Source organism: Erinaceus europaeus, chromosome 17 (assembly GCF_950295315.1).
Source record: "Erinaceus europaeus chromosome 17, mEriEur2.1, whole genome shotgun sequence".
NCBI classification, from domain to species: domain Eukaryota; kingdom Metazoa; phylum Chordata; class Mammalia; order Eulipotyphla; family Erinaceidae; genus Erinaceus; species Erinaceus europaeus.
In genome coordinates, this window is record NC_080178.1 from 14621212 (window position 1) to 14633588 (window position 12377).

Genomic DNA, 12377 nt, shown 5'->3' on the forward strand with positions numbered 1-12377 from the left:
TTCCCTCTTGATTTCTCTCTGTATCCAATAAATAAGAATAAAATATTTTTTAAAAAAGAAAGAGGGAAAAAATAGCCCACTGCTGCTGGAAGGAGCCCGTCTCCGACTCTCACATGAGGAAAGGAGTTAGTGATGGACACACGGCCGCAGCAGGGCTGGAAACCAGGAACACTCCACACAGCCTGGTCTCGGAGTTCTACCTGGCCCCGGCCTGGGTTCTTCCTGTGGCTAAACTGATCCCTGCCCAGTTCACAGCCCAGCAGGCTGCTCCCACTCTCGGCCAGTTTACAGCACAGCAGCCCTGGTGGGTGTGGCCTCCATGCTCCGGCCTGGACGCCCTCAGAGTTCAGGGGCTGCCTTCCTCGGACCCGCGCTGAAAAAGGCACCACTTAATACCAGGCAGGCGGAAGCCAGAGGGGACTTAAGGGACATTTATTTCACATCCACTCTTCTGTACATTTTCTATAAATAACGTGGGGCTGAAATATTTACATGGATCTCCTGCCCATGCCACACCGTCCTTCCTTCTGGCACCCAGGGCTGGAGTCGGGCAGCACAAGGTGCACGCTGAGTGTGGCCTCTGGGTAGGACATCTAGTGGTGCTGGGACTCTCCTACTCCCAGCCAGCATGTTTTATCAGTCAAAGGTGAGGCTGATCAGAGGGGAATCACTGCTCAGCATGAAGCAGCCCAAGGTCCTGCTTCAGCTGATGCCAGTCAGGGAAATGTGTGAGGAAGCGGGAGGTGGGAGGTGGGGGGCTCACCCCTCCCTTAGCTCTTCCTCCCTTTCCCTCTGAGGGGACAGGCCCCAAACTTCCCACTGGCACAGTGGACTCAGAGTAGGGTCCTGCCCTGCAGGGTTAACATGCCAAGGACATGGGACCACAAAACAAATTGTCTCAAGGACACACAATGCAGGCTTCTGCCGGCCCAGAATAAGTCCTTTAGAAGTCACTGACCCAACACACACATATACACTCTCTCTCCCTCTCCCTCTGTGGGGATAATAGGCTGAACTTCTGGAAAGTGAGGGGGAGAAGGTGAAAAGGACTAGCTAAGCCCTGTGACACACACTAAGACACACTGAGAGACACAGAACTGGAACCCAACTAAGCCACAGGGAGGGGCTGGCAGAGAACACACGTGTCGGCCATAGCAGTGTGGTGCACGTGGGATGGCGGCCCCGGCTGGGGTGGCCTGGAGCCCTCTCCGTTAGCTTGACACAGGTCGGGGTGGGGTTCTGAGATCCTCCTCACTGCTACGAACCGCAGCCACATACGAGAAGAGACACAACACAGAGTAGCAGATCTCATGAGCCTAGAGGAGAGAGAAAACCAGGTGGGTTGGCCACACCCAGTAAGGCCTCAGAGCTGGCTGGAGGGAGAGGGGACCAATCTGCGTGGCTCTCTGGGGGCTGAGAGACTGGACTCAACTCCAGGGGCAGCGAGAGGGTGTTAGGCTCAGGGGCTATCCCTAGCCTCCCTCCCTCTACACCTGTCTGGAGGTCCCCAGGGAGCCCTGCGCAGCCTGGGGGCGGCAGAGCTGGCCAGGCGAGCAGCACACTCACCATTGGTGTCTTGTACTTGTGGCTCACCACTTCTTTAATTTCAGGAACTAAAACCGGACGGGCAAGAGACAAAACAGAGAGGTCAAAACTAAGAGTGACAGTGTCAGGCTCCCCAGGCAGCAGCGCCTGGCAGCTGGGTCTCTCCCCTTCCCCTCAGCGGTGGCCTCTCCCAACAGCTGCTATGGTCCAGTGGCTGCTGGAGAGCCCTGCTGGATGGGAGGCCGCAGCTCCCCCGAGTCCTCATAGGCCCTGGAGGTCTGCAGCAGCTCTGGGCTCCCTCACTTCTGTGAGGGGACTCCTCCACGCCCACGGAAGCCGCAGTCTGGGTGCAGCAGGTCAGCAGGTTGGCCCCTCACCAGCCCAGTCCAGGGCCCCAAGGAGCCACAATGGGGCTCTCCAGACTGGGGCAGTGCCTCACCTTGCTGAGATGCCCGACAACTTGTCCCTGTCACCAGCCTGCTGGTATTAAACATGGTCCCCTGCTCCCGACCCCTACACGGAGGGGTCTGAGGCTAGAGGAAGGAGTGGCATGACCCTAAACCCACTGGACCTGTCCGGGTCCTTCCCTGAGTGGCAGGAGAGGCCCAGACCTGCCGTGTGAGGGAGAGCGTCGAAGGGCTCTGGAGCAGACACACTGAGCGGAGGGACAGGCGAGTACAGCACCCAGGAGCAGGGACAGGGAGCATCAGGCACACACACAGTCCACAGCCCAGGATGCAAGACCAAGAGTCACCCCTGCCCAGCCATGCAGGGCTTCCGCTGGGCCAGAGGAAGGAGCGAGGCCCCCAGGCTCAGCCAGCATCGGGTCCCCAAGACTGGGAGCAGAGGGGCGTGGTATCCCCCCGGGTGGGGGACGAAAAGGTAAGAGGAGAGTTGGTCACGGCTTCTTCTGACCCTGGGAGGGAGAACTGGGTGGGGAGGTGGGGAGTGCAGGAGCACAGGTAACAGGGGATAAACTCAGGGCCTTCTCCTGAGCTGGAAGAGTACCCCAAACATCCCTCAGGCAGAAGAGAGAGTGGAGCACACGAGGGGAGAACTCAGCTCCTAAGAGGACGGGGGGGGGGGGGGGGGCAGGGAGGGCAAGGGGGCAGACAAACTGGCAATGTGAGCAGCTGGCTGGATGACGGAAGGACCCGGCCCGCCCGCCCGCCCGCCCGCCACAGGGCCCAAGGCCGGGGCCCGGGCAGAGGCAGCACAGCCGAGCTGCGGTCACTTTACCTGCTGGAGAAGGAAGGTTTTCATAGCAGCGATGAGGGGCAGAGAATGAAGCACAGACACAGCAGGAACTCAAAGCCCCAGGGTGAGGACCCTCTGGGCCACTCCTCAGCCCGGGGCTGGGGGACGCCTGGCTCCCAGGCCCCCCTCTCCCACTACAACTGCCCCTCTAGGCTTCTCTGCCCGCTTAGAGTGAGTCTGTCTGTCCCACCCACCATAAAAGCCAGAGTGGCACCAGGGCTGGGAAGGGCTGCTCGGGTCGAGGGATGGCAGCAGGCGACATGACACAGCAGAGCACGGGGAGCGCCGGCTGCCCGCATAGGGGATGGTGGCCCCAGCTCTCTGAGCCTCTGGAGCACTGTCAGTGAGACCCAGCGGCCTCTGGCTGTCCTTTCTCTGGCCCTCTCTTCCCTGGGTGGGCCCTGGTCCTCCCTGCGGCTCCTGCCCTCCCTGCAGGGCCGCACCTCTCTGCCTCCATTCCCACCTCTGGAGCTCCGAGGTTTGAGTTACTGCCGTGAGAGTCCAGACCTAAGAGCAAAATAGTGTAATTACCAAATTCCTCCAGGACAAAGACGCCTCGAACTGTATTGCACTTTTTAATGTGATTCAGCTCTATGAAAACCTGCAAGAGAGGGAGGGAGGGAGGGTGGGGTGAGGCCGGGAGCTCCTGCCTAGCCCCACAGAGCCTGCTCTCCCAACTACAGCCCCACCGCACGCAGAACACCTAGGTTCCCGAAAGGAGGACAGAAGAATCCACACACGCGTGCACGCACACGCACCACACGCAACTCAAAAGCGCTAAGAAGCGAAGAAAGCAGAAAGGGCGTGTACCTTCCGCTCCTGGCCGGAGGAGAAAGCATGGGAGAGAAATGAAGGCGTTAGTTTTAATGGTCAAACCCAACCCAAAGGCCCCTCTGCTGGCCTGGGCTGCCCACCCATATCTCATGCCCAGGGCAGTGCTGGTAGGGTACTGTGCCCCGGGTGGGCCCCCCTCACGCAGCCCGTTGGCTCTACCCTTCCATGCATCCTCCTCCGGCGCAGAGGGCTGGCACGGGCACAAAGCTCCCCTCGGACTGTCCTTGGGGTGGGAGGTGTTGGAGTCTTCCTTGCAACAGGATCCAGGCTCTCCCGGGAAGCACACGGCGATAACCACCACGGCTACTGCTCAGGAGCGCCCGCTTGGGGCACTGTCTGTGGCCCTGCCTCTGTGGGTCTAGCATTTCCCTCCCTGCCGCTGCATGGATGAGCACAGTCTGCCCGCGGACTTAGCAGCAGGGCTCTGAACCTGGCTGCGTTCTAGCTCGAGTCCAGGTTTCTCCTACCGGCTCTGCCAACATGGCTAACTCCACCCATCGGGGAGGAGGGCTTCCTTAATCTGGCACGGTAGGGCTGGGACCCTGAAGGCCCCCCCATCTCACTGTCAGTCAGGGGGGACTCCCTGTCTCTGGGGGACCTCTTGTTCTCTGGGGCAAAGCCTTCAGCAACAGGTTGGTCGGCACATGCTTCATGACGGCCACTGCAGTTATTTGAAAGAGGCTTTTGGCGGATAGGGACACCTGGAAGAAGGGAGGGCTTAACATGATCCTTTCTTCAGAAGGTGAGGTGTCAGGGAAAAGCCACTAAAATATAAGCATGTGAAGATGACTCCTCTTGATGTGCCCAGAAAAGTAGCCAAGCAGGCCTGACCTCATACTTCACAGACTGAGCCTCTCTCTGGGATGCTCCTGGGCCTTGAGTGTACACTGAGCATATTCCTATCCTGACAACAGACAGGTAACTGCAAATACATTGCCAGGACGCCTGAGCAAATGCTTCCCCCACATCACAGCTGCTGGGCTAGACTCCAGAAAGAGAGATCACTGAAATGGCGCATGGAGAGAGAAGGCCACAGAACCCGAAGGGTCATCTCCCTGGGTGCCTGCTGCTTCAAGGAGCTCTGGCTCAGAAGCTCAAGGAGGTGGCCCAGGAGGGGCAGGAAGGCACTTGTGTGAAGAGTCAGAATGGGGAACGGCCCGGGATGCTGCGCTGGCCTCAGAAAGGAATTAACGTAAGGGAGGTCCACTGAGAGAAAAAGTAACACTGTGTTAGAAGACCAAGAAGGAAAACAAAACACAAAGAGTCAGCTGCTATGATGGAAGCACAATGAGCGAAAAGATATCTCCTGAGATGCTCCCCAGTCAAGAGAGGGACCCTGGGGCAGAGCTGGGGGTGGGGGCAGCCCAGAGGAGGGAAGAGAACAGGAAGAAGAAGAATCAGCAGGAGAAGAAAGCAAACCAACACGCACAATCCAGAAGGAACAGAGATACGCGCACACAACGAGCGACACACACGCCAGGGACACGCCGGGAGGGCGCTGGTCTAGACTCTCGGAAGCGGAACCACCAAGCGGAAGCACACCCTGGGGTTGGGGGGAGTGGACGCTGCGGAGAAGGGCCAAGGGAGACGCTCCCACTCACACTGCTGCATCTAACAGTGGGGGGCAGGGGAGCCCAGCCACACAGCTGCATCTCCAGGGAGGTCCGTCCCCAACAGTGTTGTACCCTCCCCTTTGCTCTGCTTTCTCCCAGCTCCGGCTGCTGCAGTCCCCCCACAGGCCCCGTCTCATGCTCCCCGGGGACGCCTGAGGGGCTGGACACTGGTCCCTACTGTGCATGGAACCACGGGGCCGGGAGCCGTGTGCCACCGTTCGTACCTACCTGGTTGTGCATGAACTTGAGGTTGATCCCTTCTAGGGTGACCTGCAGCAGGCCACCCTCGCCAGTCTTCATGTCCTGCACAGGGAACTCGCCACCGAGCTCCGGTCCTGTGAGGAAGGAGGCGATCAGTTCCGTGAGGAGGTGGGAGCTCCACAGTCTGGCCACCTTGCTGGGCCCCTGCCCTCCGCAGGACTGACGGGGACAAGGGCATCATCTCTTCTCTCACCAGGTTTGATGCTCTGCTGGCGGGCGGCAGCACGCTCCATGCTGTCTTTCACGCAATAGTACAGCTCACGACACTGCGGCACAAGAGGGGACAGTCAGTTGTGCCGCCACACCAGCCTCCCCCAGTCTAGTCCCTGCTCTGGGCACCACAGCTGCTGACGGCTTCCCCAAGGCCAGGCCCCTAAGGGCTGCTGCCCACAGCCCCCTCTCCCAGCAGCCTGAGGTCAGAGTAGGGTTCCAGGTGGGGATTCTGACGTTCCACCTTCCCTGACAGAAATGCAGCCCTCCCCAACCCCTGGGCCCCACCCCTCTGCACAGGTACCTTCTTGGTGTAGAACTTGTTGAGTTGCGTCTCCGAGCCATTCCTGCGCCACAAGCACAGCACCTTGGTCTTGGGACAGTAGGTCATGTTGATGAGCTTCTCGTACCACCAACGCTCATACACCGTCCCGATGTTGCTTCTCAGCACCACGCAGTCGTCACACACCTGGCGGTGAAGGGGGCACGGCGTGCTGCAGGGGCTCTGCCAGGCTCCTCTACGCAGGGGAGGGGGTGGGGGCGGCCCTGGAGCAGGCTCGGCCCTGTTCCCTCAGTCCCCCTCAGGGAGAGGGACATATACAGCACTTCTGGGCATAACATGTCCACCAGGCTTATTTATCTATTTAAATTTTTTTAAATTTATTTTATTTCAATGAGAGAGAGGCCGAGAAAGACACATACACCAGAGCACTGCCCAGCTCTGGCTTACAGTGGTGCTGGGGATGAACTGGAATTCAGAGCTGCAGGCATGAAAGTCTTTTTGCGTGGTCCAGGAGGTGGCATAGTGATAAAGCCTTGGACTCTCAAGCATGAGGTCCCGAGTTCGATCCCCGGCAGCACATGTGCCAGAGTGATGTCTGGTTCTTTCTCTCTCTTCCTATCTTTCTCCTAAATAAATAAAATCTTTATTAAAAAAAAGTTTTTTTTGCATAACCCTTATGCTGTCTCCCGTAGCCAGGCATAAACATTTGTTTTTAAAAAATAATTACATAAAAAATTTACATAAGGGCTAGGTGATGGTGCACCTGGTTGAGCACACATGTTATAGCGTTGATTCAAGGACAAGGGTTCAAGCCTCCAGTCCCCAAGAGCAGTGAAGCAGTGCTGCAGGTGTGTGTCCCCCTCCGCTTTCCCTCTTTAAAAAAAAAATTTTTTACTATTTTTTTTATTTATAAAAATCAAACACCGACAAAACCATAGGATAAGAGGGGTACAACTCCACACAATTCCCACCACCAGAATTCCGTATCCCATATCCTCCCTTGATAGCTTTCCTATTCTTTATCCCTCTGGGAGTATGGACCCAAGGTCATTGTGGGACGCAGAAGGTGGAAGGTCTGGCTTCTGTAATTGCTTCCCCGCTGAACATGGGTGTTGGCAGGTCGATCCATACTCCCAGCCTGTCTCTCTCTTTCCCTAGTAGGGCAAGGTCCTGGGGAATCGGAGCTCCAGGACACATTGGTGGGATCCACTTTCCCTCTTAACTTCTCTCTGCTTTTATCCTTATTAATTACATAAATGGCACATGGACAGTGCCTGCTGCAAAACCATAAGGTGATACCAATGAAAAGGCATTTACTGCCCTTGCATTTACTGCCCATCTAATCTGATGGCTTCTGTGATTACAGAGGGTACTACCACACACAGTGGTTACTGCCACAGACTGCCTTGGCTGAGATCTCTTCCTTAGCTGTGTCATCTCAAGCAAGTTCATTGCGTTTGCCTTTGCTCAAATGTGAGGTTAAGATGAGGAGACGAGTAGTCTCATGAAATTACTGTGAATATGAAATCAGTCAATGTACACAAAACACTTAGAACAAATCCAGGCCCACAGAAAGTGTCCTAGTGAGCTCGTGAGACAGCTCAGACAGAAGGGCGTTTGCTTTGTCATGTGTGCCACCCAGGTTTGTGCCCAGCCTCCAGTATATTCGGGGAAGCTTCAGCGCTACAGTTTCCTGCCCTCCCTCCCTTTTTCTGTCTCAATCTCTCTTTTTCTATCTGATAAAGTTGGCCCAGAGCAGTGAAACCCTGGTTAGTAACAAACTAAAACAAGAACAAAAGTGTCCAGTAGTTATACAACACCAATATGATATAAGAAATAGAGGGAGATGCCTGGGAGGTGGCACAGTAGAGAAAGTGTTGGATTCACAAGTTTGATCCCCAGCACTGCATTTTCCACAGTAAGTAGTGCTCTAGTTCTCTCTCAATAGTTAAAAAAAAACACACAAAAAGCTGACGTATATATGCTCTTTCCCAGATTTATTGATTTATTAAGATGAGAGAGAGAAAGAGAAAACACCAGAGCATCACTCTGCCACATGCAATGCAGGGATTGAACTGGGGACCTCATGCTTTTTGAAGTCCAAAGTTCTAGATACTGTTCTACCTCTTGGGCCTCATAAATAAACCTACTAAAAATAGCATGCTGTCCTACTGCCTGACTCCCAGGTCATTTTTATTTTTAATACAGTGCTGGGGATTGAACTCAGGGCCTCACACATGTGCAGTAATGCTGAGTCAGCTTCCTGATTCAATTTTCTCCCTCTCTCTCTCCCTCTCTCTCTCTCTCTCTCACACACACATACACACACACACACACACACACACACACACACACACACACACACTTTTGAGACAGAGACACACCATCCATGAATCTATGAAGTATTCCTCCTTTTTCATCCTTGGCACTGCCCATGGTCTCCCATGTGGTTCTGAGGCTTGAACCTAGATTGGGCCCTCCTCAATCGCTATCGAACAGGCCATGGCCGGTGCGCCGCTATGTTCCATCGCTGGGGAGCCAGAGACGACCCAAACTGCCCCTGCGGCTACAGACAGACTATGACCCACATAGTCAACGACTGCCACCTCTCCAGATTCAAAGGAGGTCTCGAAACTTTACATCAGGCTCAACCTGCCGCTGTTGACTGGCTACGGAAGAAGGGCAAATGCTAGAAGAAGAAGAGTCTCCCCATTTGGTTCTGCTATCTAACCACCTCCAAGCCTTGCACTTTTGTCTCTGTGGGCCTCTCAAGTGGTGTTGGGGATTGGACTCAGGGTCTCATGCATGAAAGGGAGGCATTATACCACTGAGTCATGCCCCTGCCCCGGATGAAAGCTTTTACTACGTACGCTGCTTTACTTTCATAATTAAGGAGGGTCTGTACATTTTTGCACATCGCTATCTGGCTGATTGGGCATCCAGCGGGCTGTGCGAGGGGAAGGGCCAAGGTGACCTCACAGTAGCCAACTGATGATGGGCCTGGCAGGGCAGTACTTAGAGGGTGAGGCACCCAGGAAGTGATGGGTCCACACCAAACTCCCAGGGCTTCATATGAGGTGCCTCTTAGTAGTGATGAGAGAGAGAGGCATATGCTTAAAGGAATCATCTGGAGAGGTTTATCTTTGTAAGGACAAGACAAAGGGCAAGAATCACCTGAAAGTCGCTGCCACAAATTCTAATATTCTGCAGTGACATCTGCGCATGTGCTTGTGCCCTGGCTCCCATCAATAAACCCCGATGTTGTGGGTGTGAAAATCTAATTCACCTAAACTTAACAGAAACACTTACAAACCTTGAAATTTTACTATGTTATAGAAAAGTTGCATTTGGCCCTTCTGGGTACTTAGGAGAGACCTTAATTTAGAATTAATAATACAGAAATAAAAATATGGTCAACTTGCTTTACAATCCTGGAGTAAGGCAGGATGTTTCTTTTTTTTTTTTTTTTTTTTGGCAGGAGGTTTCTAACTGTGACTCAAAATCCAGGAGCCATAAAGGCAACGACGAATTCAACTACATGAAAAAAAAAGTACAAAAGAAATCTGCATGATGAGGGGGCTGGGTGGTAGCACAGTGGGTTAAGCGCACATGGCATAAAGTGCATGGACCGGCACAAGGGTCCTGGTTTGAGTCCCTGGCTCCCTATCTGTAGGATGTTTGTTTCACACAAATGGTGAAGCAGGTCTGCAGGTGTCTATCATTCTCTCCCCTTCTCTGACTTCCCCTCCTCTCTTGATTTCTCTCTGTTTTATCCAACAACAACAACAGCAATAACAACAACAAGGACAACAAAAAATGGGGAAAATATCTTTCAGGAGTAGTGGGTTCATAGTGCAGGCACCAAGCCCCCGCAATAACCCTGGAGGCAAAATAAAAATATGCATGATGGGGTGGAGGCTTCTGAGTCCCAAGTTCAATCCCCTGCACCACCACAAGCCAGAGTTAAGTAAGCAATGCTCAAGAAAGGAAGGAAGGAAGGAAGGAAGGAAGGAAGGAAGGAAGGAAGGGAGGAAGAAAGTAGAAAAGAAAAAAGGAAAGGAAAGGAAGCTATAAGACAAAGATGAAATGATTAAAACCACAAGGTTAGTGAGGATAAATCAGCTGCCCTCTGAACCCAGGGACCTCCAGGAGTGAGGCAACAACATGATGGAACAGGAAATACACAGCACCAGCTACGAAGTGTTCTGGGCAAAATATGGAATCTGAAGCTGAGTAAGTCTTTATATTGAACTACTAGCCTACATGAAATTACAATTGAAAGGGGCTGGGTGGTGGTTGAGTGCCCAGGTTACAAAATGTAAGGACCCAGATTTGAGCCCCTGGTCCCACCTGCAGGGGGAAAACTTTGTGAGTGGTGAAGCAGTGTTACAGGTGTCTGTCTCTCTCTTCCTTTCTATTTCCCCTTTCCCCTTTGATTTCTGGCTGTCTCTATCCAATTAATAAAATAAAGATTTTTAAAAAATGATAACATGTTCAACAAAGCCAAGGAGATACAATTAGCAAACAAATCCAGAATGAGAGAGAATTCACAGGACACATTCTTTTTTTTTTTTTAACTATTTAAAAAATTTTTTTTAAATATTTATTTTCCCTTTTGTTGCCCTTGTTGTTTAACATTGTTGTGTTTATTGATGTCAATGTTGTTGGATAGGACAGAGAGAAATGGAGGGGAAGACAGAGAGGGGGAGAGAAAGACAGACACCTGTAGACCTGCTTCACCGCCTGTGAAGAGACTCCCCTGCAGGTGGAGAGCTGGGGGCTCGAACCGGGATCCTTACGCCAGTCCTTGCACTTTACGCCATGTGCACTTAACCTGCTGCGCCACCGCCCCACTCCCCACAGGACACAGTCTTTCAACAAAATGGGATATTGGGGGATGGGTGGGCAGAGGGAGACTATTCTATACTAAGAGCAACTTCAGATTCACACCAACCAAAATTACAATTGTGTTTCCCCTCTGGCCCAGCCATCCCACCTCTAAAAGTCCCTCCCTCCCTCCTTCCCTTCCTTCCTTCTTCCCAGGATATATTTTATTTAATGAGCGAGAAAGGCAAAGAGAGAGACAACAGGCAAGAGTATCACTTTGGTATGTGCAATGCATCCCAGACCTTGAGCGCTGTGCCACCCCCCAGGCTGTAAAGCTTTGTTTTATATACATATATGTATACCCTCCACACATATATATTTGCTTTAAGAGGAGAGAGACTGAGCATGCTATTTAGCTCTGGTATAAACCTGTGACCACTGGGGCCTCCGGCATATGAGTTCTGTGATGTAACAATTTGCACTAACTCCCTAACCCCCCAGGAACTCTTAGATCTGCACGAGTAGGAGATGAAGCAGACATGGTTTCATTCACAGTAATACTATGAGTGACAGCAAAAACCTGGAAGGAAACCAAGAGTACAGCTGAATTCACTGACTAAAAAATTACTCACCATGAATACTGCATAGAAATAAAAGCTTTGCTTCTGTACTGATACAGAAGATCTCCAGGAATTTTTTTTACTGAGAAAATAAGGGACAGATGAGTGACAATGATGTGCAGCCTTTCTATAAGGAAAGAGAAAAGTGAGGGTTTCTGTTCAAAGTTTGTTCTACCTGCATTAAAAAAAAACAAAAACAAAAAAAAACCACGGGAGTCGGGAGGTAGCACAGAGGGTAGGCAGGTGAAGCACACGTGGCGTGAAGCACAAGGACCGGCATAAGGATTCCAGTTCAAGCTCCTGGCTCCCCACCTGCAGGGGAGTCCCTTCACAGGCAGTGAAGCAGGTCTGCAGGTGTCTGTCTTTCTCTCCCCCTCTCTGTCTTCCCCTCCTCCGTTTCTCTCTGTCTTATCCAACGATGACTTCAATAACAATAATAAAACAATAAGAGCAACAAAAGGGAATAAATACACAAATATTAAAAAAAAAACAAACCACCAGACACAAAAGCGATCTGATAACAGGTGGTTCCTGGGCTCAAGCCCTGGGCCATCACATGGGAGCTCATGCAGAGGGGAAGCTTCACAAGTGGTGCTGCAGTGTCTCCCCTTCTCTCTGTGTCTCCCCACCTCTCACCCTCTATCTAGATGAAAGAAGAGGGGGTGGGGGATGGCTGCTGGACACGGTGGAGTTGTGCAGGTACTGAGTTCCAGTGATAATCCTGGTGGCAAAATAATAAATAAAACGTGGCTATTTTTTTTAAATAAATCTTTTTTTCTTTTTCTTTTTTATTATTTATTTTTTTTCTTTTTTCTTTATTTTATTTTATTTTTGTTGCCATGTTGTTTCATTGTTATTACTGATGTCGTTGTTGTTGTTGGATAGGACAGAGAGAAATGGAGAGAAGAGTGGAAGACAGAGAGGGGG

At 52.2% G+C, this 12377-nt stretch overlaps 1 protein-coding gene across 50 annotated transcripts in view; it reads right to left on the reverse strand.

The window, feature by feature from the left end:
* Positions 1 to 410: 410 nt before the first annotated feature.
* Positions 411 to 12377, reverse strand: part of MADD (MAP kinase activating death domain) — a 54329-nt gene continuing 42362 nt past the window's right edge. For 27 of the 50 annotated variants that reach the window (XM_060176439.1, XM_007519057.3, XM_060176453.1 and 24 more), the window contains 6 exons: positions 6025 to 6189; positions 5704 to 5776; positions 5478 to 5584; positions 3334 to 3403; positions 1567 to 1613; positions 411 to 1316 (listed from right to left, as the gene is read on the reverse strand). In XM_060176439.1, coding sequence (XP_060032422.1) covers positions 1212 to 1316; positions 1567 to 1613; positions 3334 to 3403; positions 5478 to 5584; positions 5704 to 5776; positions 6025 to 6189 — 567 coding nt within the window. In that variant the 3' untranslated portion in view covers positions 411 to 1211. The remainder of the gene's footprint in view (positions 1317 to 1566; positions 1614 to 3333; positions 3404 to 5477; positions 5585 to 5703; positions 5777 to 6024; positions 6190 to 12377) is intronic. The other 23 variants (XM_060176461.1, XM_060176459.1, XM_060176458.1 and 20 more) reach the window with 1 other exon arrangement.